Genomic DNA, 26,984 nt, shown 5'->3' with positions numbered 1-26,984 from the left:
TTACTACGGGAGATTTGTGCAGGGGTTTACGAGCAGAGCACGTCCTATGACTAAGTTGACAGGGAAGAATGTTTCTTTTGTTTGGTCACAGGAGTTTGAGGAAGGCTTTGCAAGCCTGAAGGAGATGTTGACTACTACGCCAGTGTTGGTTTTGCCTGAGCAGGGAGAACCCTATGTGGTTTATACCGATGCATCTAGAGTTGGTTTAGGATGTATGTTGATGCAGCATGGGAAGGTGATTGCCTATGCTTCGCGGCAGTTGCGGAAGCATGAAGACAACTATCCTACACATGACTTGGAGATGGGTGTTGTAGTTTTTGCCCTGAAGATTTGGAGATCCTATCTTTATGGTGCAAAGGTACATGTGTTTACAGATCATAAGAGTCTGAAGTATATATTCACTCAGCCTGAACTGAATTTGAGGCAGAGGCGGTGGATGGAGCTTGTGGCAGACTATGATTTGGAGATAGCCTATCATCCTGGTAAGGCTAACTTGGTTGCAGATGCTCTGAGTCGGAAGCGGGTAGTTTCGGCTCAGAAGCATGAGATGGAGTCTCTGATAGGAGAGATCGATGCGTTGAGTTTGTGTGTTGTGTCTCAGGAACCGTTGGGTTCGGAGGCGGTTGATAGAGCAGATCTTCTGAGCAGGGTGCGGTTGGCTCAGGAGAAGGACTTGGGGCTGGTGAATGCCTCAAAGGATGTGGACTCAGAGTATCAGGTCTCAGATAATGGTACTATCTTGGTGCACAGTCGGGTTTATGTGCCCAAGGATGAGGAGTTGAGGCAAGAGATCCTGAGAGACGCTCATGGGAGCAAGTTTTCTATTCATCCAGGAGCGACTAAGATGTACCGTGATCTCAAGAGGTACTATCATTGGGTCGGGATGAAGAAGGATGTAGCTAGTTGGGTCGCGAGGTGCGACGTGTGTCAACTAGTGAAGGCTGAGCATCAGGTTCCAGGAGGGTTACTGAAGAGTCTTTCCATTCCAGAGTGAAAGTGGGATATGATTACTATGGACTTCGTGGTAGGTTTACCAGTGTCCAGGACGTTTGATGCTATTTGGGTCACTATGGATTGGTTGACTAAGTCGGCACATTTTCTGGCCATTAAGAAGACTGATGGAGCATCGGTCTTGGTTAAGAAGTATGTGAAGGAGATAGTAAGGTTGCATGGGGTGCCAGCGAGCATTGTGTCTGATAGGGATTCTAAGTTCACTTCGGTGTTCTGGAGGGCGTTTCAGGCAGAGATGGGCACTAAGGTGCATATGAGTACAACTTATCATCCCCAGACAAATGGACAATCAGAGAGGACGATCCAGACGCTGGAGGATTTGCTGAGGATGTGTGTGTTGGACTGGGGAGGCCATTGGGCAGATCACCTGAGCTTGGTAGAGTTTTCTTACAACAACAGTTATCGGGCGAGTATTAAAATGGCTCCTTATGAGGCTTTGTATGGGAGGTCGTGTCGTACACCGTTATGCTGGACTCAAGTGGGGGTGAGGAGCATTTACGGGGCAGATTTTGTTCACGAGACCTCAGAGAAGATTCGGGTTCTCAAGCTGAACATGAAGGAAGCTCAGGATCGGCAGAGAAGTTATGCCGATAGGAGGAGGAGAGATCTTGAGTTTCAGGTAGGAGACAGAGTGTACCTCAAGATGACCATGTTGCGGGGTCCAAACAGATCATTGACTGAGACTAAGTTGAGTCCAAGGTATATGGGACCGTTCAGAGTGATTGTGCGGGTGGGACCGGCAGCATATAGGCTGGAGTTGTCTGAGGTTATGCATGCGTTCCATAAAGTCTTCCATGTTGCGGAAGTGTCTCCGTGAGGATGTTCAGTTGTTGGCTAAGATTCCTGAAGATCTTCAACCTAACATGACTTTGGAAGCGAGACCAGTGAGGGTTCTCGGGAGGAGGATCAAGGAACTTTGGAATAAGAAGATTCTTTTGATAAAAGTCCTTTGGGATTGTGATGGTGTTGAGGGAAAAGTTTCCTGAAATAGAAGTTTCTAAAAGAGGAAAGATTCCAAAAGTGGAAAGTTCTAAAAAAGTTTCCTGAAATAGAAGTAGCCAGATGTGTGGCCTTTGTGGCGGGCTGTTTAGCTAGAGTGCCTGTTTAGGCGGTCCTTTGGGACATATGGTCTTTGTGACGGTCCTTCGGGACAGATGGTCTATGTGAAGGTCCTTCGGGACAGATGGTCTTTGTGACGGTCCTGTTTAGGATATTTGTTTAGTCTTTGTGATGGTCCTGTTTAGTACAGATTGTTTGGCCTTGGTGGCGGTCCTGTTTAGGACATTTGTTTGGCCTTTGTGGCAGTCCTGTTTAGGACATTTGTTTGGCCCTAGTGGTAGTGTTATGATCCTTGTGGTCATGAGGTATTCCAGTGAGGGAATATGTGGTTGGTAGGACATTGTGATGTTTTACGCGAGCCACAGGAAGAAAACCTGGGTAGGGATAGGACTCTGACGTGTTCAGAATTGTTTGCTCGCGACTCTTGGGGGACCTAGGTTCTCCTAGTACTGCCATATTCTGAGACTTTGTGGCTTGGGAGTATGGTTGGTATATCGACTTCGGATGACGATTCGGGGGCGCACTGTAGGGTGGCAACCCGAGAGACGAATATTTGATTTTTCCTTATGCGCGCTTAGGCTCGATGAGGAGCCAACATTATGACATGCAGACTTAGGTCTGATGAGGAGCCAATAAAAACTCAAGGTCTAGGCCTCTGAGTAAAGGAAAGTCCAAAAGTCGAGAGCGAATAATGCCTGGAGCGTGAGTCTATCGCCTAAAGGTGACCTTTCATAGTTCGGTCAGAGGAGTGTGGGCCGTGGAGACAGTTGCACGGGAGTCCTTGGCTGATGGTTGTTCGAGATTCGAGGACGAATCTAGTTTGATGGGGGAGAATTGTAATACCCGCGAACCGAAATCCTTGTTTGGGGATTGCATCGGTCGATGCAGAAGGTACATCGGTAGATGCAGGTTCAGTTTTTTGCGTTTTGACTTAAGTGAAACGCTGCGTTTTGGGCAAGGAGAAGAGGAAAACCCTTAAGTCGATTCTTTTGTCTCATTAGTCGACTTTGGCCGCTTTTGAGAGAAACAAAGGAGAGAAAGAGTGTTCTTGGTGATTTTTGTGGGTTTGTGGCGTTTCCTGGTGAGATCTGAGACTTAGAACGTTGTAGGAGCTTGCTAGGAATGTTCTATTGCTTGTTTGAGGTTCAGATTCTTCTGTGGCAAAGTTAAGTGCAGGACCATGGCTTATCTAAGCTAGAGCTTCTCTGATCTGCTTGTTTATGTGTTGTTAGACGGTTATTTGGGATGTTAGGAAGCTTTCTTGTGGCTTGGGATCGAGTTTTGTGGTTGCAGGAACAAAGATCCGGCGAGAAGTTTCGGGGAAACACGATGCTCGGCATGTTGCATCGGTCGGTGCACTTTGTGCGTCGGTCGATGCAAGTGCGAGGACGACGCGGAAAATCTTAGGGTTTTCGTGTGATGTCAAGCATCCGTCGGTCGATGCATGTTGGTGTCGGTCGATGCATCCCCATGTGGTGTCGGTCGATGCATGTTGGTGTCGGTCGATGCAGAGTCCTGGTTTGTTATTTGTTGTTTGTTGATTGTTGGTTGATGGTTAGAGATGTCTCTATTGCTTGTGTGTATAGCCCAGTAGATGGGAGGATTGCCTTACTGAGTGTTTATAAAATACTCATGCATTACAATTTGTGTTTGTGGTACATGTAAAGGCAAAGTGTGATCGTGGAATCAAGGCAATGAAGAGGAGGATGTTCTAGGGACTCGATTGGATGTTGTCTGACATTGCTAGGTTGCTAGAGTTGGGTCATTAGAAACGTTGCTAGGTTGCTGGTTCCATGTTTTCTGATGATTTGGATATTGGTTTATGGTTATATTTGATTATTGGATATTTTGTTATTGGAATATTATTGGTTATTTCCGTTGTTTGTTTGTGGTTGTGGTTAGGTGGCTAGTGGTTATGGGACCACTAGTTGTAGTATATTATTATTATTAATATTATTTTATTATATATTATTCATTATTAAAAAAAAAAATCGGGTCGGATCGTTTCACAGCTTAATTGTTACCTAGGTGCCCCATCCATCTTTGGTGAGGAGTTCGAATCCTGACTTTCATCTTTTTTTTTTGTCTTTTTTTCTTACAACCAATGTTATTTTTGTCATATCTACTTACATGTTAATATTTTTTCTACTCTAAATTATACTTACATTTAAATAGTTAATTTGTATAATATATATAGTTGAAATCTATCTAAATAAAGGATTTTTTACTAAAATTAATCATATGAATTCAAAAATAATACATAATATAACTTTTGCAAGTATCTTCTAAACATTTCTATAATTCTATATATTAGCTTTTAAGATTTTAAATGTCGATTTGGACTCTTTATTTTTGGACCTTCGATTTAATATACTATTTATCAATATTTTACAAAATTAATTGTGATTACGAACGGTTATATTGTGTATTATTTATGATTTTTCGAATTTTTTTTTACGTATTTAGAGTTAGAGAATAAAGTTGCAAAGAAATGATGATTTAAAAGATTAATATACTGCACAAAATCTTTATATAAATGTTTAGATATAATTTTCATTTAAATATATGTAATGTGCAATTGAATATATTATAAAACCAAATAATTTATGCCCCACATCAAATTTCTTTCTGGATCCGCCCTGAGATGACCCACTTTGTATCATCGTGAAACTATGTATAATTTTACAAAATCATCAAAGCTTCTGTAATTTTATAGATAAACTGTTTTTTTTATAAACATGATATATGTATCTATTTAGATTTTGAAAACCAGAAATCTATATATTAATAACAATCCGAATAAATGCGACCAACAATTGTGTTTTTTCAATCGTACTTTTTGGATATTTTCTGAGAAGTCATGATGGATCAATGAAACAGTTATTTATGAAAAGTTACAACTGTTCACTGTAAAGTTGTGTTGATTGCAATATTCATATCTTTTGAAATCTATATATATATATTTGTCTGTTTGAACTGTTTTCATTATTTTTGCCATGACACAAAATCAATTAAAATTTTAATCTCAACGGTTTAAATATTTTTCTAAATTATTTTCTAGCATTCGTTCTTTTAAAAGTCAAGAAATTCCTCTAATTCTTGATTTAACAAAAGATTTTTGGAATGATGAATCTAATTTACATCTTTTAGTTAATTTTAAATATAAAAGTTTAATGAAAATACCTAGAATGTTTTTCCAAGATTAGATGGATTACATAGTGAATTTTTGGATTTGACTTTTCAATATGGTAACAATCCGAATAAATACCACCAAAGGTTGTGTTTTTCAATCGTACCTTTTGGATAATCTTTCAAAAAATCTGTAGAAATTTTAAATTATGTGTTTAACAAAAAGTTGTGATTGTTCATTTTAACAGTTTTTTTGTAAAGTTGCAACTGGTCATGTAGAGTTGTGTCTATTCGAATATTCATATCATTTGAAATCTATATATTTGTCTGTTTGAATTGTTTTTATTTTTTTGCAATGACACAAAATAATATAAAATTTCAATCTCAACGGTTTTTACAGATCTCTAGATTATTCTCTAGCATTCATTCTTTTAAAAGTAAGAAATTCCTCCAATTCTTGATTTAACAAAAGATTTTTGGAATGATGAATCTAATTTACAACTTTTAGTTCATTTTATATAAAAAATTAATGAAAATACCTATATATAATAGCAATCCGAATAAATGCCACCAAAGTTGTGTTTTTTCAATCGTACTTTTTGGATAATTTTCCAAAAAAATCTGTAGAAAATTTAAATTGTGTGTGTTTACACAAAGTTGCGATTGTTCATTGTAACAGTTTTTTTGTAAAGTTGCAACTGTTCATTGTAGAATTGTGTCTATTCGAATATTCGTATCTTTTGAAATCTATATATATTTGTCTGTTTGAACTGTTTTTATTTTTTTTGCCATGACACCAAATAATATAAAATTTCAATCTCAACGGTTTTTACGGTTATCTAAATTATTCTCTAGCATTCATTCTTTTAAAAGTAAAGAGATTCCTCCAATTCTTGATTTAACAAAAGATTTTTGGAATGATGAATCTAATTTACAACTTTTAGTTAATTTTATACCTAAAGTCTTTTTCGAAGAGTTAAATGGATTATATAATAAACTTTTGGATTTGACTTTTGAATATGGTAATAAAGATGTCTTCTATTTAAAAGCAGTTTATATGAGTTTGTAGGTATAATCAAGTGCACACACAACAGTTGCAATTTTTCGTAGGTTGTATTCGTTCATTGTAAAGTTGTGTCTTTTCATTATATTTTATTTATATTTTTTCATCACAACTTTTCGTTTTAATAGGTGTGTCTATTTAAATAGTCATGCTTTTTGAACTCTCTTTATATTTGTCTCTTCATCACTAACTAACAAGTTCGTTGAAACAAATTTTTCATTTTATGTTGAGTCTAGATAATTGAATATATTCTATAATCTAACTAAAATTTTAGAAATGATTATAGTAATAGAGAAATTTTATACAACTTAATATTGAATTTACAGTTGTGTCTAGTTATCTTAAGTTTCCGTTAAAAAAAATAATTAATATTTAAAAATAATAAGAATAATCTGAATAAATAAGAACAACAGTTGAGACTTTTCGTAATACTTTTTTTGTAAAAAAATTGGTTTATTTGTTTTTTTTAAAACTCAAACAGTTGTATTTGTTCATTGTAGAGTTGTGTATTTTCACTATATTTTATTCATATTTTTTCATCACAACTTTTCGTTCTAATAGGTGTGTTTATTTAAATAGTCATATATTTTGAACTCTCTATATATTTGTCTCTTCATCAATAACTAACAAATCATTGTTGTTGAAACAAATTTTTCATTTTATGTTAATTTAAATATTAATATCTAATATTCAATCTTATTATATAATCTAACTAAAATTTTAGAAATGATTATAGTAATATAGAAATTTAATAAAACTTAATATAGAATTTACAGTTGTGTCTATTTATCATAACTTTTCGTTAAAAACTATTTTAATATTTAAAATTTATTTTATTTTGTTCTTAAGAGTTGTGTATTTTAATTTTAATTTTTCTTTGATATTGTTTCACTCATTAAAAATATATTTTTAATTATAGTTATTTAATAGAAAATTATATTATTCATTATAACTATTAGTTCAATATTCTCAGTAAGGATCACTTCGTCATAATGATTTTTTTTAGTTGTAGCTCTTTACCATAATCCTTCATAAAAATATCTTATATTTATAATACTTTAAACAATATGTTTTGCAAAGTTGCGTTTATTCTACATAATATTTTTTGTTATAAGTTTTCATTTTGATGATTATGTTTTTAGTAACAATTTATGAATTCAAACTATTCTATTACATTCAAATAATTTCATAATGTATAGTTTTAAATTTTAAATTTTAACTATTATTTTTTTAAAATACTTCCCCCGCAATCTCGCGGGGGGTCTGAGTCCTAGTTTTAAACAATAATAATCCAGAAAATAACATCTTTTAGGTTGTCTTCTTCTTCTAAGATGTTTTCTTTAATCTTATTCTAAGTTGTCTTTGATACCATTGTTTCCCTCACATTCCTTAATCTTCTTCTAAGCTGTCTTTGACACCATCTCCGTCTGAAATCAAACTCTACACATGAAACAAAACTCAAATGTGTAATTGTAAATAATTGAAAGACAAAAACAAGAAACAAACAATTGAAGATTGGTGTTTTCCACCATTCCTTAAAACCACAAAACTGAAACAAAAGTATTACTACGCATCAAACACTCCAACTCAAACATTCTAGATCGTAACTTTCACTATGCATCAAATACTGAAACACTCAAACTCAAACATTCTAGATCGTAACTTTCACTATGCATCAAACTCTCAAACACTCAAACTCAAACATTCTAGATCGTAACTTAAAATCACAAAACTGAAACAAAAGAACCTCTTAATGATGGTGGTTTAAAGTCTCTCGTCCCGTAGGAAAGAAGTACCAACAAAATGTTCTCACAAAGAACTTGGATCTGATCGAATACTAATTATCTCGCTATTGTCATCTACAAATTATAAGAGAATATATTAATAATATAAACTAATCCAAGTAAAACAAATTGATAAACTATAGTATCATAGTCTATGAACAAAGCCTCTGTTTTATACAAAAAACAGAGTCGGTCGTTTCTAACAAACCTTAACGTCTTCACACGTGCCAACGAGTCGGTTGTTTGGTCCTTCTTCATGTTGGATCATATTCTTACAAAAAACTTTTGTTGTCTGCCAATTACTCAACATTATTTTGTTCATTTCTTGTTTGTAAGAAAATAATGTTGAGCAATTCCCAGACAACACAAGCTTCTAGCCCAATGTTCCAACCATACTTAGAAATCGTTTTTCTTTTATTCTTTTTCAATCCATCTTTAATTATGTAGCTGAAGATTATATAAACAACGTCCTCAGCGGAATACTCCATTGCACTGGACAAAAGGTCTCTATTTAAAAAAAAAATTGAAACGTGATTCAACTTGGGAATAAATGGGTCAAGTAACGTACGTGTCTGTTTCAAATTTGAATTAACTAGGATTTTATTTTTAGCTTAATATAGGACAAAATGATTTCATGGGTTATAATAGGCGTCAGTTACGTTTAATTTCTCTAAATTCATGTAACGTTCACTTGATTCTGAAAAACTGAATATTCATCTTTTATTTTTGCGAGTTCACACATTCTTCTTTAATATATAGATATCACTAGGAGTAGGAGTTCACTAGGAATATCTAGAGATGTAAAATAAATTATTCTCAAGTAACATATCTTTCTTTATTATGTCATCTTTATTAGGATAGACACAAGTCCAAAACTATATAAAAGCTTAGACCAAATCAAAAAACACTTCAAAGACCAATATCAAACATTAAGAAAGAAAAACAGAGAATAACGTACTATACACACCAATAAAGATCTTCTCCTGCTCGAGTAACAACTTGAGAGCGCTTATTTATCTTATATTATCATTTAGTCCGGTAGCCAGATCATATGGAGTAAACGATGATCACATAGAGCTAACAAAGTCAACAATCTCCACCACATCATGGAGTAGAGAGTTGGAGTTCACCACTCTACAATTCAACCTGATTTCTCCTTGAGTTCCAGTAAGAAGTGTAATATTTCCCATCCTGTTCATTGCCTCCACGAACGCATCAAAGAATTTTTGTGTGCCATCAGCAAATGCTCTCACCAAGGGGATCGTGTCTGTGGCATTGGGGCTAGAGAACAACTCTTGATCGGTTTGGATAAGACCTTTTTGTTCTTTCAGATTCACGTAGTATTTGTTGTCGAATACCGTAGGCGTACGCAGATCAAAATCCACCAAGGCACTTAGATTGCCATTTTGGGGACATAGTCCACGAAGAGTTTGGAGGTAAGTAGTGTTGAGAGTAGGGTCGGGTAAACTGGTGTTGCCGAAGTTGTATAATCTGTCTATTATAAATCGACATTGATTTTTACCAAATGTGTGACCCCCTAAACAAAGAAAGACCATGATTAGATCAACAATATTTTACTCGCTTATTACAACTAATATATGTCAAGTGGGGTTTAGTTTCTTTTTGTTGATTACCGGAGAGAGCAACAAGATCAGAAGGACGATCGAGGCCAACATTTTTAAAGTTGGCCTTAAGTTCTGGAAGTGTTAAGGTTGGAGCTGGAAGATTATCATTAGCGAGTCCCAAAAATGCTTGCAAGCTGTCTCTTCTCCCCAAAGGAACCTTCCAAGAGGGACCTCCTGCCTATTGTATAATTACCATTATACTCAATTTAGAAATACTTTATAAGAAAATTTTTATCACTCGGAAACATGTACTATAAATACATTGATTATATACTCAAAAGGAAGTTTTAAGAATCTCCACTATTTCTTCGAAGAAAAATTTAGTAGTCTTACGTAAATCCTTTATTTTGATATTAAGCTTATTAAGTTTTCTTGACGGGACCACGCGTTTTGACTATTTCTCGACTAATTTTGAACACTTTTCATATAGTTGAAAAGTTAGTACTAAATATGATTGTGATATTCTCAAACAACTATATCCCCACTTTTCTCTTCCAACTTAGACTCTCAATAGTTGATATGATATGTAAAGTGACTATTTGACATATTAAAATTGAAAAAGAAAAAAAATGTTTGTAACCAATAAAAGAAGACGGGAAAATGAAGCATACCAAAGTAACAGATTGTTGAGCTGCAATGGTGAGCATATCTGCGCATGAAACGGTTCTTGGGCACGCCCTCTCTATTGCGGCTTTCATTCTATCAATCACATCAAATCCCCTAGCTGAATTTGCGTTTCCTAACGCATCTTTCTCTGTTTGAAATGATGTCGTGTTGTCTAACAAGATTGATGCATCACAACCCTTTTAAAAGTCAAAAACGTTATTTAAGAAATTATTTGTCTTTTCGCGCCAAAAAAAAAAAAAAAAAATTATTAGTCTATAATCTATATATATATAGCACATCCGTAGCTACTAAATATTTACCAAAGGTAAACAGTATAACATTGATTTTTTTCATTCACTAGAACCATTTGTTCTTCTGAAGCAAGTAACCAGTGATATATAATCACATTAATATATATATATATATATATATATATATATATATATATTCAATATTAATTAATAAATTCAAGAAAATGATTAAAATGAATAATCATGAAAATAATAGCACATTAGTTGAACACTGGCGCAATGTTAAAAACAAATCTTTTAATAATCTCATTTTTCTATTAATAATCAAGTAAAAATATGAGTGCATAAGTTAAAAAAAAATCTTTATAAAATTAAGCAGCATTGTGTTGCTTTATATTTGTGAAAAATAGATAAATGTGTTTTGAACGTATTTCTGTTATAGCAATGCTATACATAATTTCAGAATGCAAAATAAATTTTGTAAATTTAATCCATAATAAGGTGCTGATAAATTTTTTTAATACTGATAATAAATTCACTTTAAACAAAATCACAGTCATTAAAAGATGAAGAGATGAACTCCTGTAGTTCTAAAGACTAAAGATATAAGAAAAAAAATGATAATGATATCTTACATTTACAAAGCAGTCGTGGAAGTGAAGACGAAGGATACTCCCGGCGATACGAGGGTCCGATCTTAGCTCGTTTACTATAGTATCTCTAACGATGTTGGTGACGTTAGGACATGAAGTGTCGTAAAAGGAAGGAGTAAGTTGAGCATCGGACAAGGACGCACGAAGCATAAGACATCCCAATGTGATTAAGAGTGTCCAAGTGTACGAAGTTGTAGAAGATGAAGAGAACTTCATTTTTTAAACAAAGAGAAGTAAAGCTATACGATTGAGGAGAAGATGAGTTAAGGTCGGTATCTTAAAAATCCTTTTATAGGAAATGAAGGTCGAATCCGGAGGCTTTCTTTTCTCAAATGAAGGCTTTTCTTGCGAACACAAAATGAAGGCTCTTTTTTTTTTTTCCTCTTGTCAACAATATGTAATATATCAGGTGTTTATTCCATGATATATGTATAAATGGGTAAAAAAACATGAAATAAATCGAAAATAAATTAACTTTACTACTTTTTTTTTTAACCTGATCTTTACGTATTTAATTTACTGTCCCAATGTAAAAAGAAAAACTAGAAGTAGTAAAGATAACTTTCAGAAGATGAAATAACTCCTCAACGACCTTTGGAAATCTCTTGGTCGCCACACGCTAAAACCTTAACACACAAAAAAAAAAAAAAAAAAAAAAAAAAAAAAAAAAAAACAACACCTCGTGTCTGCCACGTTCTTCACCTACACTCCTAAACGGCTCCCTCTTCCTTTTCTGAAGTTCCTCCTGATATATATTTAGATGATGCATGAGAATATGAGATTATGAATGTAATATTTTGAAATATGTATATTTGACTAGAAAAATTTAAGCTATCATATATATGAGATATTATCACGATTTGTTAAATTGCATATATACATGTATCAAATAAGTCCACACTCCACTCTAAAATATATGTATTTTGTTCAAGTTACTCTCGTTCCGAAAAGTTTTAGGTCTGTATATCTTCGTTGCGATTAGAACCAATTGCTACAAACACAGAGATGCCACTCTTTTGTAGAGGTTTACATTCCACCGGTCCAAGAACTATTTCATTAGTATAAATGTTGCGTTGTTGAAAATCAGAAAACTGATTCATGTCCGATTCGAGTGTGTACCTATTTGTGGGTACGTGAGTAATATAACCGAGAAGAAAAGTTAATTTTTTTGTGATTTCCGCTTAGGCTCATGGGCCAGTCATGACTACGGAAACTCCATATGTATAGCTAATTAATAATATTTTTGTTTCATAGAATTAAAGAATACAACATCGAATACGAACGATGTCGTTTTCTGCTGACAGGGCTGAGGCAATAATCGTTGTTGAAAATAAAATACAAATTATTAAACGAGATTACGTACATGTATAGCGACTAAAGATCCTCACATGACATCAAAAGATTATCTGTCTAATCCATCTGAAATACGCGATTCAACGCACATGAATTGTCTCCATTTTGGCCAATTCGCTTGTGGAAAAAATCTCTGATTATTTTTGTGAAAATAGGGACACATCAAGGAAAACTCCATGTGATGTAACGTAAAGAGTGACCCACTGATCCAACAACTGGACTTTAGCAGCCGCAGTACCAACCCTAGACGTCGAGTCCCTAGCTAGCATCACCACCCACTACAATTTATTATCACAGGCGTTCTCATAAAATTTTAGTAGTTTTTCAAAAATAGCAGAAAAACGTTAAACGTGAACGAAATAATGGAATTTCGATCTTTGACGTTTATTTTTTTTTTCGGGCAAAGAACTTCTATCTTTGAACTTATAAGTACACATTCTTTTTTAGTTATATATAAAAGGAATCAAACGTAAATAAAGTGTATTACTAAAGAAATTGTACAAAAGATAGATTAAAATGATGATCTTCTCATCTAGCTTAGGAGTTAAATCGCACCAACTCTATGTGATCATGTGAAGACCAAAGGCAGCCAATTATTTTCATTGGTACAACTTAAAACCCGAAAAGGTAGCTAGAAACCACTTGTTTTGTACATTGGGAAAGAAAAGGAAAAAGGGGGAAAAACAAAGACGAAGAAGACTTGATTATTTTACACACAACATTATTAGACAGAGAAAAGTCATGAAAAACACACCAATATTTATAGTATCAAATTTAAGAATAGTTCAAGTACGAAATGTTCTAGAAACCCAAAAAAATATACAGACAACGTTTGTGTTCATAAATTCCACTTACATATTGATTTTCACGGTGGTCAAATATGACTACCCAATAAATTCAAACAATGAAAATCAAACCAAGCTTATTATTGAAAGAAACGTTTCTACAATACATAGTTGAGGTTTTGAAACACACAAAACACAAAGTGATAAATTAATGCGACAGAAGAATTAAAGCCGCTTATTTCCACACAACATGAAACCAGGAAACTAAAAACAAAACAAAACAACTTGCACAGTCGTATAGTTCTGATTCAAATAGATAATTTGTTAAGGAATAAAGAAACCACGTGATGTTTCATCAACTCAGGATATGTGAAAATGTCAGTGTCTTTGTAGAAAACCTCGACGACCCTCGACAGGTTTAGAAATCGCATGACGACAGGGTAAGGAAAAGAGTGATCTCTCTTCATCATTTCTTGATTAAAATCCTTCCATGAATCCAATGCCATGATTTTGACCTCTTCTTCGGCTTTCTCCCATGAAATACCATATTGCTTCATGTAACAATCAATAGAAGTTCCCACGTGCTCTCTTATGCTCAAACTGTATGAGATAGATCACCAGATTAAATATTATATTTTACACCAACCTTGTGAGACAATGGATTCTTGAGGTGCCATTTCCAACAAATGTTTCATGTCGGGCGCAGCCCAATTATTTTGGGCTAGCTAGTCATACCAAGATTCAATCAAATTGAATCACTAGGGTCTAGAAAATCAACCAGAAACGTTTTTTTATGATATGTGTTTGGGATTAGGACCATATCATAGTTATGATATGTGTTTCACATTTTTTATGCCAAAACAGGAAAGATTCTTACACTTATGATATAGTATACTTAATTTATTTATTTGATTTTCTTTTTAACACTATATTCAGTACATATATTTGAGAGGTTATTTATATCTTCGGGATTTTGGATCAGGTAGGTCAAAGTGGACTAGTTTTATTGACATTAACAAAAAAAGGTGAGTTAATATTTATACTTCGCAACTAGCAATGTCACCACAGAGACGGCCTATTAGTGCAGAATTCACAAGAAGAGGTGGGAAAGTGCTTAACCACTCAAACACATCAAGTGTGCCTTCATCCACCATTCCTAGAAAGGATCCTGATAACAGAGCTAAGTAGCTCGACGAATAAACCCCGTTCTCTTTGTACTCCTTGAATGTTGCCACATAGTCTTGGCTCAACCATTTTGCCTCTTGAAGATAGGCTTTAGCCGTTACAATCATCTGAACGAAGACTTAATAATTTGTTATATGCTTTTGAACTTTGATGTACTTGTATATATAAGTATCTAGTTATACCGATTGTTTGGCGAAAAAGCCGCATCCCGACCTTCCTTCCCTTTCCATCTCATCCTCAAGTTTTCCATAAAAATCTAACACAACTTGATGTAGATACTTCATGTTCTCTGGGAGCCCTTCCATGCCGCTAGGATTCCACGTTATCAGTGCATTTGTAAATGGTTCGAGTTCCTCAATGGTGCCATAGGCATCATATGTATCATCAACTAGCGTCAATAAGATAACAACAATGGCCAAATAAATCCTTGCTTGAGAATAGCGGGGCTCTAAGTATGCTCCAACAGCCCACGAGTAGCTTTCGACCGTCCGGTTCCTTGCATATGGTAGTTTCAAGTCGAGCTCTAGATTTTTGTACCACCTTAAAAAAAAAAAAGATTCAACCATCATTAAGGTTTCTCACCATGAAAGAATTTTAAAAATACATAATATATCTTGGTAGCTCAAATTGTACCTGAAGACTTGGCCAAGCTCTTCACGATGCATCATTTGCAGAAGATTGAAATCTATCTTAGCAAATTCTAGCAAGGTTTGATTGTGCAGATCTTCTTTTTCGTAGTATGAGATATATTGGCGTGTCTCTATCCTTGAGATACCCCTAGGGTATGTATGTTTCAGGGCATTTTTAATGCGGATGGACATGTGTGGACTAGATTGATAAGTCAGTCCTTCCAAATGCGACCTAGAGAAGGCAAGAGCTTCATCGAGAATGTCTTCACCATGTGTGCTCCAGTGTGCTGCTTCATAAAGGCATAAAAGACCTATTGCATCCTCAGCTAGGTGCTCCTTGAACTTTCCATCCTTATTCTTGAACTTGTTAAACACATCTTATACATATAAATTTTAGTTAATAATGAAGTTTAACAATAATTTGGTCGATTCACAAATCATTATGCATATAAAGTAGTAAAGTATATTTAACTTGTTCTTTCACACTATTAATTAATATGATCTAAAGAGGTGAAAAAATTAAAGAAGAAAAACAATAATCGGCTATAATTATGCATATTTTTTATATTAGTCATTTTCTGTAATTAAGCAAAAATACCATTGGCTGGATCAATAAGTATGATCAAGTCGAGGTCATGATTTAATTATAGATACTGATCAGATTTTGGTTTATAACTATTAATATATTAATGTACTTTTAAGATATATATATATATATATTTATCAGTAGCAATATTTCTCTTACATGACTTTTTTTTTTGTCAATCATTGGGCCACAAATGGCCGATCCATTAGCCAAATTCCTACATAACTTTTTCTTAATAATATTAATTAAAAAAATTTAATGTTTTCATTGTAAAAGATAAAATAAGATATGCTACTTTTAATAACTCATATCCCTTCATATAATGGAGTGATCAGTAGTTCTATATTGTTGACAAAAATAAAAATAGTTCTATAAATATATTCATTCTGAATTTTCGACTTACCGGCAGCTACTTTATATCCAAACTGTCTAAGAACTTGGAAGACAAGAGATACGGTGTATAAATCCAACTCATTGTCTCTTATCATCATCTGCAAAAAACCATGGCAACTAAACATCGTCTCTAACTGCGAAAATAGTTCTCCTTCGAAGTGGTAGGAGACACCAAGGCGACAAAGAGCATCAATGAATTTGATGTTCTCTATCGGCTCTTCTTTCGAAGCCATCAACAATTCTCTTACGGTTTCCTTTAGTGAACTCAGCTTCTCTTCGTTTCTCTCCCTATCCTATATATATCATATACATCATCAATGGCACAAGAGAAGACATATATAATTTAGAGTATATTCATTAGAGTATATATTATTTAATCAAATGTGACTTCAAATATTGGGTACGTACCGGGTCCAAAAGAGAAAAAGTGACCAAGTGATCTTCCCATATATTCACCGGAAAATCGGCTAATGGCCGATCAGTTTCTTCAGTATTTATCAGCGGCTCTTGCATGCTTAACTCTTCTTTTTTTTTTTATTTTTTTTTTCTAATTTCAAAGTGTACTTATAATTTACTCTTCAAGGTTTCTTATAAATACATATTGCGGGAGTAGGAGATCATTGGATTAGCTTCTCATCTTTTTAGGTCTCTTTTTTTCAGCGATCTGACCTTTATCTTTATTTTGTTTCTTTAATGGTGTATTATTTTGGACGTGTAATAATTAGTTATTGATTGAGACGCTTAAGCCTATAATGAATTAAGTTGAATTGAAAATTTGAAACGGGCGCCACTAAATGTTTAAAGCAACGAGAAATTGTGATATCATGGGTTCGCTAATATCTCCATTGGAAATTTTATAATAGACGAGTGCCATAGTGGTGGATCTTAAAAAACTATTTAAATGGGGCACATTTGCTTTATTATTAATAATATTAAATTTACATAATAAAAATATCAAACAAATGGCAACAGGTCAAAATAAAAAAAATGTCACCTTTAGTATATTTATTTTATTTGGTTTCTAAATATATTTAACTGCATATTATTATTTATACATATTTTAAATGAAAGTTGTGGGTGCAGCTCTACTCCCACTGTTAATTCAGATTATCGGTGCTTCTTAAATGAATTTTGAAAAGTTAGTGACTCTTTTTCAGGTGCTTGATGGTTTTGTATGCTGTTTCAAGAACCGATATCAGTCATGAAAGACACTAATTTCCATCGTAGTCTTTTTCTCTTTGTATTTTAAAGTAGAATGTTCATTTGTACTATTCAGTGTATGATGTACATATGGTTTTTTTTACATATTGATTAGATTTGGTGAAGATGATGTCTTCTAATTTTAACTGGCCGATATTTTTGTCATACCTCCACAATATCAAGATTGATGGGAAATATTTTTTTTTTTATCTTTTGTTTTATAAATATAAATATAAATACGGATTTTTGGGACATCAAGAATATATATCTCCACATAATATTTTGTCTATAAACAATTTCTCTTTCAATTTATTCATATGAATTAGTCTTTTCTTTAAAAAATGAAAATTATATGCAAAAATGAGAAAAAACAAAAAAACAAAAAAAACAAAAGAAACCAAAAAAATTAAAGAATTGTAGCGAACACTTTACCCAATATGGTATTCGATTAGCTTAATCACTCTGTGACAAATGTATATCCGCCGGCCCCTCAACAGATTGTCTTCGGTTACTAGAAGAGGAAAATCAATTATTTATATATTGTATGTGCAATTCAATTGTTCATCAAACCAATCCATTAAAACTAGGCTATAATGGCAGCGACAAATAATAATTTCTTTCATATTGGCCGGCTGAATATATATATTACTATATCACTATCAACAGTATTTTAATTAATTCGTAGTATTTTAAAATGTCATTTTGGGAAACATTATTATGGTGTCCTAGATAAGGTCACGTCACAGCAGTGATGTGACTTTTTATTTATTTTTTTTAACAATAGATTAGTTCAAACAATTCAACTAGAAGAAATATTGTTCAAACATACATAATATTGTGTGGAGATGTACGCAAATGACGTGCCAAACGATCCATTTTTACATTTGCATTTGCAGTGATGAGACTGCTGACAATCTTTTTTTTTTGAACAAAAGACTGCTGACCATTGTAACTTTCAAATAGAGTGATGTTAAAACACAACTAAAAATGGTCAACCCATTACCATATATTTATATCAAAGACAATACTAACACACACTTTAAAAATTTTAAAATAGCATTAATTAACGCAAATATAATATTTTAATTTATTTTTATTATTTTTGTTGTTGTGTGGATTGACAATTTTATTGTAACATTCCGAATCCAAGTTAAGGAGAGTGTCGGTCGACACCACTAAATTGGTGGTTGTTCGGTTTGTTTCAAAATCGATTGCTTTAGCTTGGTTTGGTTTGGAAACCATAAGTCTTTTTTTAAAAGGCACGAGTAGTCTATTTTCTGGAGGGATGTGTATTTGTCGCTTCTAAGAGAGAAAGAGAAAAAGAGATGGAGATTATGAGTTTGATCCTAAGAGCAAAGGGAGCCTTGACCCTTGAGGAGGATTAGGAGAAGGAGAAGGGAGATCCATCATCTATATGTGTGTGGGGAAGGATGTGATTACTTGGTGATGGATTACGAGAGTCAAGGAGGCTTTCTTATGACTGTTATCAGGTAAGTCGTGTGGTTGATGTTTAATCGATTAGGAAATAGATGACTGTGAAAGATTAGAGTTTTGCAACGAGAAGGAGTTTGAAGGGAGGCTCGGATCATAATTTCTGGGTTGATGTCGTTCGTCGGTCGACACCAACACTTGCAGATGGACTGCGCGGACTGGTTTGAGATGGCTACTTTGGAACAATGTTTCGATGATGAAACAAAGTCCGATTTGGCTGAAATTTGGTGGGGAGCTTCGTGGTACTATAAGATCCATATCCAACAGTGTATTTGTGGAATGAACAGTTGGTTGTGATTTAATTAAGTGTTTTTATTGTGGTATGGCATAGACGATTTTGTGGTAAGGTTAGGGTGTAGAGCAATACCAAGGTGGTTTTGGTCAACACCAGCATGTTGTTGTGTGTTTGGGTCCTAGAAGGACAGCCGGAGTTAGGTTTGGATGAGGGAAGATCGACGCAAGGGATGCCATGGGCGTTGGTGTCAACCGACACTAGGAGAGTGTCGATCGACACTATGTGTGTTGGTTCGCAAGTAGTGTGATGAATGATGTTCGACACCAGGTGGAGGTGTCGTTCCACACTAGATGAGTTAATAGTGAATTGAAGTATTTGTGGGGAAGTGTTGTAAGTGGCTCGAAGTAATCAAATATTTTGATTCCAGTCCACCTCTCTTTTTACTCGGTCGCTAGGGATAGTTGGTTGTGCGACACAGTAACTAGATGTTGTGGGGTTTGGTGTACTTGTGGGAGTTCTTGTAAGAAGCGATTTCTATGCCGGTTGTCTTGTCGGAATTATGGGGTTCCGGAGAGATCGTGTGGATCCTGTGTGAAGATTGGGAATCCGGGTTCAATCATTTCATTTATATTTAGGATATAGTTTTTAGAGAACATGATAGTTTTTAGAGAACATGACTTAATGTTTAGAGTTTACGGTTTAAAATTTGAAAGTTTATTTTGGAACATAATGCTATTTTTGAAATATTAGGAATTTGCTAAATTTGGAAGCAAAACTTAGATTTTTGTTAGATGTGTGAATCTTTAAATGATTCAACTTGAAACTTTATTAAACTTGAAACTTGAATAAAGTAAAATTCAACTTTATATTCAACTTGAAACTTGAAACTTTAAATGATTTAAATAAAATTTACAAATCATATGTTATTCAGTCATGAGTTTTAAAAATTCTATTAAAATCCACTGTTATTGAAACGATGATTTAAAAATCTATTTTAAAATCCAATGTTCTTGAATTGATGATTTAAAAACTATTTTAAAATTCACTGTTATTCAAAATACAGAAATCCAAATCTCGATGTATTATATGGGATTTGAAATTTTTTACCAATAAATCATATAAACTTCCCTAAAATCATCACAATCATTTAAAATCTTATGAAAACTAAAATCACTTAGAATATAGAGATTTAGAGGGGTGTATTGAAACCATGATTTTGGAAGATTTTGTGAGATTTAGAAAATTTGGAAATTTGATAGATTTTATAGAAGTTGATATGATTTCTTGTAAAAAAAATTTCAAATCCCACCTAAAACCATGAGAATTGAATTTCTGTATTTTTAACTAAACAAATTCTCTCAAATCTTTCAGAATCCCTAAAAGCATTAAAATCCAAATTCACAAACTGTTTTGAATAAAGTAGATTTTAAATTAGATTTTGAAATAATTAGTTCAATAACAACAGATTTTAATAGAATTTTTAAAATTTATAATAAAATAACATAAGATTTGTAAATTTTACACAAATCACTTAAAATGTTAATTAAGTTGAATACACCCTCCTCCTTAGAATATTTACTTATTCACGTTTATCTAGAAATCTCCTATTCTAATCAGGTTAAATATATTTATATATATTGTATCAAATCCTTGAGATTAATAACACATAATAAAGAGTTTTCGCCAAATCTTTCGAGTATCTACTTTGATATCAGAGTCTGAATATACCTGACCCATTAATCCGAATCGGAAAGAGACCAGATCACCTCCTAGTTGATGACCTAAAGGAGATTCAATTTATCGAGATAGCTAAAAAAACATTATCTCAAGAGTGCTTGATGGATTTTGTCAACGATACCAAAATGACCCGCAAATGAGACAGATGATTGGTTATACTCACGGTTGTTTCTTTTTTTTTCTAGTTTCTAATTATCAATACTAATAAACTTGAAATTTTCAGACCAAACCTCAAAACATACTATAATTGACCGATGTCCCATAGCTTTATAAAATAAAAGCCCATTGATGCATATCCCAACACATTGAGGAATGAGGATCATGAGAAATGGAACATTCAACTATTCTCCGTAATAATCTTCCTCCATTTTCTAATTTCAGAACTTGATGCTTCCGAGCATCTGCTGATACACACAACACTTTATGTTGTATTTCAATCGATCATACCCAAAATGTTTTCTTCATTTCGGTGCTCTCATTGCTCGTCGTAAAGGGTAAGGTTATGTACTTTCCTGTGCTAGGGTTACATATCATCAGATTTGTATCCCTGTTACATAGCAATCCACAGACAGGAGGACAAACCTCAAAAAACTCAAAGAAGCATGGGAAACACATGTGACGATCGACAATTAAAGATGTAGACGAGTTCTCGTCTAGATTTAAAGGATGAGTTGATGTGAAGAAGAGCCTCCTACCGTCAACATGTAAGGTAAACAGATGACGTGGACGAGCCGAAGAGTTGGTGAGGTAGATTTATGGAAGGCTGAGGACTGAAGCCCATTAATTGCTTCGACACGCAACGGAATCTGGCCATGGATTTGGCAGGCACTCTCGAGAGAATCTGAAAGACAAGATCATTTGGTATCTCCGTCAAGGAAGATTATGAGAAGGTTAACCCCATTGAGAAACACGGTACCGGTTTAGGCTCTAGTACGTACTCTTCCATTAGTTGTATATACAGGCCAGACATTGAAATAATGTCTAATAGGATTTTAAGATGTGTAAGTAAGTGTTTGAAGGTACTATTAATAAATTAAAGTTAAATATGTGTACATAGTATGGATGATAAATCTTGTCATATCAACTCTAAAGATGAAAAACAAAATACTCCTGTCATATCCAAAAACTTTGGATTAAGTACTCATGTGACGAACGAAAACAAAGTACATTTATTAATTAAAAGTATGGATTTCAATAAACCTAATATGTATAAGATTTTAATGCATGTGTGTCAACTGTCAAGATAGTATTAAATATTGTCAAGTAAATAACTAAATTATGTAAAGAAAAAAGGATTTTCGTAAATATAATGGAATATAAGACAGTTTGGTCTTATCTAATCGAATTTTACAAATTAGAATTTTCTAAAGAGAGGGTGGAAAAGGGTCAAAACGGGTAAGGAGAATGTTTGTTCACACCAGACCAAACGAGATGGCTCAACAAAGTATTGTGTGTGTTTGTTTAGAGAGATTTTAAGGGTTGCGAAGAGAATTACATGTCTTTCGTATAGATGTTCATCGTATGTGTTACATGTAGTTAAAATTGATCGATTGTCATCATTTGTAAATTAATAAAAAAAATGTTATGATGATATAACAAGAAAAGTCAAAAGGAGTGACTGTCTTAACCATACCAAACTAAACATAAAATAATTAATCATCCAATACCCCTGCAATCAATGTCGACAAAAACCCAAAAAAAAAAACAACAACAAAATAAAACAAAATAAAACTGAACAATATAATCGACAACTCCATGAAGAGATAAGGACGGTATTTGTGAAGTCTTATGAAGTTCTTAATCAGTTACATAGGGTTCAGATTCTCTATATGGTCTATAAAGGTGGAAATCCCTGAACCCTTACGAGATCCAAACCCTTGGATTGTAAATTTTGTGACTGTATTCCTCTCCACATTGTAGATGAAAACGTAGAAAGGATCGGAAGGACTATATGAAGACAACACAATTTCACCATTAAGAGTCATCCCGTCAACACGAAATATGGCCTCTGTCGCAACTAAATTCTTCCAAATAGGCGGGAATATGTAGATATGCCTCGACCATCTCCCTTCATCGGCATCATCTAAAACCCACAACTCAATACTCTCAGTTGTACCAAAAACTAGCATCGGATCAAGCGCACCTAATTTACCCTTGTAATTGATCAGATGCATATGCCATAGTTCCTTCGTAGGTGGTGGACTAATAAACTCGAACTTCTCAGAGCTCAAGACAAAGCAAACTATCATGAAATTTTGAAACCTACTTCTCCTAAGAGCTTCATAATACAAAACTCCACTTATGCAAATCCCAAAACGCCCTATAGGATTATGAGGTCGGGAACATGTAATCTTTCTCCATGACAGTATACCTGTACCTAATGTTAGAACCTTAGCTTTCTGAATAGAGGGGTTTCTACATACGTGCACGCACAATACCTTGTATTGTTTTGCGACTGGATCAAACCCAAAAAGGGTTCTCATTTCAGCCTTCATCCATGTTGGATTGGGTAAGGTTTTGTACTCTCCTATGCTAGGGTTACATACCATGAAACCCCTATCTCTATTACATATCAGCCCGCGGACAGGTGGACAAATGCCAAAGGAACAGTCTTTGGTGGGGAAACACATGTGATATTCGGCTGTTAAAAGAGACGAGTTCTGGTCTGGATTTTGAGGCTGGGGTGCCGAGAAGAAGACCCACTTATCGTTGAGATGGAAGGTGAACAAGAGATGAGGACTAGTCGAGGAGTTGGTTAGGCGACGTCTGAGAACTGAAGCCCATTGCTTCGACACGCAACGGCACCTCGCTAAGTCTTCCACTGACAATCTAGAGACTATCTCAAGCAAGAGATCATTTGGGATAGGCGAGAAAAAAGATGGTGTTTTACTTCGTCGGGATATGGTTAAACCCATTGAGATTCAGACACTCCACACCGACTCTCTAAGCCTCTAACTCTTGAGGAGATAAATTGTTTAAAAAAAGAAAAAAAAATAGTAGGCAAGAAACTGAAATAATGTGGAAAGATATCCAAGATAAAAAAGGAATAAGATTTTTTTTTAATGATTTAAGGAAGAATTTAGGTTCAGAGTAATTGGTATATTGACTAACATAAATGATCATATAAGTTAATTACTAAATCAAAATAAAATTATAGTGACAATTATTGTAAATTAAATTAATCCAACTAATATTTGTTTAAAACAATCAATTCATTAAGAATATACTATATTGATTACTTGATGGAAATAAAAATTCATGGCTTAGATTTAATTTAATATTTGGGTATCCTTCCTCTTTGCATTTTTTTATCTTTTTTTTTTTTTTTGTCAACCATTGGGCCACAACAAGCCGATCCATTAGCCTAATCCCTACATTCGTAAGGAGCAGGATTCGATCCCTGGTGTGATGGTACTTTGTGCATTTTTTATCTTTATATATATACTTATTTAAGCAATGTTGTTAAAGTTTAACCCTACTATAATGTGACATATTACAAAAAATACCATTGCATTTTAATCTATATAATAATAACAAACCGAATAAATGCGAGCAACAGTTGTATTTTTTCAATCTATATAATAATAAGAAACCGAATAAATGCGGGCAACAGTTGTGTTTTTTCAATCGTACCTTTTGGATATTTTCTGAAAAGTCGTGATAGATCATTAAAACAGTTATTTATGAAAAGTTACAACTGTTCACTGTAAAGTTGTGTTGATTGGAACATTCGCATCTTTTGAAATCTATATATATTTGTCTGTTTGAACTGTTTTTATTTTTTTTTGCCATGACACAAAATCAATTAAAATTTCAATCTCAACTGTTTATTCATTTTTCTAAATTATTTTCCGGCATTCATTCTTTTAAAAATCAAGAAATTTCTCTAATTATAGGTTTAACAAAAGATTTTTGGAATGATGAATCTATCTAGAATAAATGCCACCAAAAGTTGTGTTTTTTCAATCGTACTTTTTGGATAATTTTCCAAAAAAATCTGTAGAAATTTTAAATTGTGTGTTTTACACAAAGTTGCAATTGTTCATTGTAACGGTCTTTTTGTAAAGTTGCAACTGTTCATTGTAGAGTTGTGTCTATTCGAATATTCGTATCTTTTGAAATCTATATATTTGTCTTTTTGAACTGTTTTTTTTTGCAATGACACAAAATAATATAAAATTTCAATTTCAACGGTTTTTACAGCTCTCTAAATTATTCTCTAGCATTTATTCTTTTAAAAGTAAGAAATTTCTCCAATTCTTGATTTAACAAAAGATTTTTGGAATGATGAATCTAATTTATAACTTTTAATTAGTTTTATATATAAAATAATTAATGAAAGTACCTATATATAATAGCAATCCGAATAAATGCCACCAAAAGTTGTGTTTTTTCAATCGTACTTTTTGAATATTTTTTCAAAAAATCTGTAGAAAATTTAATTAGTAGTACCTTTTCATAAAAAATATTTTTATTTGTTTTTGTTAATTCAAATGGTTGTATCTGTTCATTGTAGAGTTATGTATTTTCACTATATTTTATTTATATTTTTTCATCACAACTTCTGGTTCTAATAGGTGTGTCTGTTTAAATAGTCATACTTTTTTAACTCTCTTTATATTTGTCTCTTCGTCACTAATTAACAAGTTCGTTGAAACAAATTTTCCATTTTATGTTGAGTCTAGATAATTGAATATATTCGATAATCTGACTAAAATTTTAGAAATGATTATAGCAATAGAGAAATTTTATACAACTTAATATTGAATTTACAGGTGTGTCATTTATCTTAACTTTCCGTTTAAAAAAATATTTTAATATTTATAAATAATCATAACAATCTGAATAAATGAGAACAACAATTGTGACTTTTTGTTGTACTTTTTTGTAAAAAAAATTGGTTTTATTTGTTCTTTTTAAAAATCTCAAACAGTTGTTGAAACGACTCGACCCGTGTTTTTTTTTAAATAAATAATAATCTACAACTATTGGTCTCATACCCACTAGCCACCTAACCACAATCACAACCAACAGCAGAATAACAAATACCAATATCCAATAAATAAATAACCAATCTTAAACCATAACAACAATCCAATAATTAAACATCAGGAAACATGAAACCGGCAACCTAACAATGTTTCTAAAGACTCAACTCTAGCAACCTAGCAACACCAGACAACATACAATTGAGTCCCTAGAACATCCTCCTCTTCATCACCTTGATTCCACGATCACACTTTGCCTTTACCTACACCACAAACACATATTGAGATGCGTAAGTATCTGATAAACACTCAGTGAGGCAATCCTCCCATCTACTGGGCTATACACACAAGCAAAAGTGATTCCAATGTTCCAAACAAACAACAAACAAAACATACAAACTACGAAATCAAACATGTCTCGCTGGAAGGGAGGTGTTGACCGACACCAGCCAAGTGTCGATCGATTCCCAATTTGCTGGTGTCGACCGACACTTGAGTCCAGCATCCCCAGACAGATGGACAGTCAGAGAGAACTCGAATCTTCTCTGAGGTCTCCTGAACAAAATCTGCCCCGTAAATGCTCCTCTTCCCCACCTGAGTCCAGCATAACGGTGTACGACACGACCTCCCATACAAATCCTCATAGGGAGCCAATTATAATACTTGCCTGATAATTGTTGTTGTAAGCAAACTCTACCAAGCTCAAATGATCTGCCCAATGGCCACTCCAATCCAAAACACACATCTTCAGCAAATCCTCCAACGTCTGGATCGTCCTCTCTGACTGTCCATCTGTTTGGGGATGATAAGCTGTACTCATATGCACCTTAGTGCCCATCTCTGCCTGAAATGCCCTCCAGAACACTGAAGTGAACTTGGAATCCCAATCAGACACAATGCTCGCTGGCACCCCATGCAACCTGACTATCTCCTTCACATACTTCTTAGCCAAGACCGCTGCTCCATCAGTCTTCTTAATGTGCCGAATTAGTCAACCGGTCCACAATGACCCAAATAGCATCAAACGTCCTGGACACTGGCAACCCAACCACGATGTTCATAGTAATCATGTCCCACTTCCACTCTAGAATGGGAAGACTCTTCAGCAAACCACCTGGTACCTGATGCTCAGCCTTCACTAGCTGACACACATCGTACCTCGCAACCCAACTAGCCACGTCCTTCTTCATCCCGACCCAGTGATAGTACCTCTTGAGATCT

General features: G+C 33.9%; 2 protein-coding genes and 2 pseudogenes across 2 annotated transcripts; all 4 read right to left on the bottom strand.

The window, feature by feature from the left end:
- Window positions 1-8,859: 8,859 nt before the first annotated feature.
- LOC109132682 (peroxidase 33) lies at window positions 8,860-11,910 on the bottom strand. Its single transcript, XM_087510418.1, has 4 exons — window positions 11,164-11,910; window positions 10,283-10,474; window positions 9,681-9,849; window positions 8,860-9,583 (listed from the first exon to the last, which is right to left on the bottom strand). Exons 1-4 carry the CDS (start codon window positions 11,395-11,397, stop codon window positions 9,114-9,116), a joined length of 1,065 nt encoding a protein of 354 aa, XP_087366544.1. The 5' UTR covers window positions 11,398-11,910; the 3' UTR covers window positions 8,860-9,113.
- A 1,529-nt stretch (window positions 11,911-13,439) lies between these two features.
- On the bottom strand, window positions 13,440-16,724 carry LOC104783938 (alpha-humulene/(-)-(E)-beta-caryophyllene synthase-like). Its single transcript, XM_087510410.1, has 6 exons — window positions 16,521-16,724; window positions 16,123-16,405; window positions 15,138-15,510; window positions 14,687-15,044; window positions 14,439-14,611; window positions 13,440-13,919 (listed from the first exon to the last, which is right to left on the bottom strand). Exons 1-6 carry the CDS (start codon window positions 16,623-16,625, stop codon window positions 13,628-13,630), a joined length of 1,584 nt encoding a protein of 527 aa, XP_087366536.1. The 5' UTR covers window positions 16,626-16,724; the 3' UTR covers window positions 13,440-13,627.
- Window positions 16,725-20,963: 4,239 nt separating this feature from the next.
- On the bottom strand, window positions 20,964-21,676 carry LOC147946014 (F-box protein At3g49450-like; annotated as a pseudogene).
- Window positions 21,677-22,580: 904 nt separating this feature from the next.
- LOC104783937 (F-box protein At3g49450 pseudogene) lies at window positions 22,581-23,690 on the bottom strand (annotated as a pseudogene).
- Window positions 23,691-26,984: the final 3,294 nt, after the last annotated feature.

Source organism: Camelina sativa, chromosome 4, assembly GCF_030686135.1.
Source record: "Camelina sativa cultivar CO46 ecotype springtype chromosome 4, ASM3068613v1".
In the NCBI taxonomy this organism is placed as follows: Eukaryota; Viridiplantae; Streptophyta; class Magnoliopsida; order Brassicales; family Brassicaceae; genus Camelina; species Camelina sativa.
The sequence above is the reverse complement of the archived record's forward strand: the minus strand, read 5'-3'. Positions and strand labels throughout refer to the sequence as shown.

Bases quoted from the DNA above. Each gene is read 5' to 3' on its own strand.
- LOC104783938 (XM_087510410.1), bottom strand. From the start codon at position 16,625: ATGCAAGAGCCGCTGATAAATACTGAAGAAACTGATCGGCCATTAGCC. The intron at 15,511-16,122 runs GTAAGTCGAAAA...TATATGTATAAG, and splicing joins TGGATATAAAGTAGCTGCCG to ATGTGTTTAACAAGTTCAAG. The intron at 15,045-15,137 runs GTACAATTTGAG...TTTTTTTTTAAG, and splicing joins GAGCTTGGCCAAGTCTTCAG to GTGGTACAAAAATCTAGAGC.
- LOC109132682 (XM_087510418.1), bottom strand. From the start codon at position 11,397: ATGAAGTTCTCTTCATCTTCTACAACTTCGTACACTTGGACACTCTTA. The intron at 10,475-11,163 runs GTAAGATATCAT...GACTTTTAAAAG, and splicing joins TCCACGACTGCTTTGTAAAT to GGTTGTGATGCATCAATCTT. The intron at 9,850-10,282 runs GTATGCTTCATT...ATTATACAATAG, and splicing joins CTCAACAATCTGTTACTTTG to GCAGGAGGTCCCTCTTGGAA.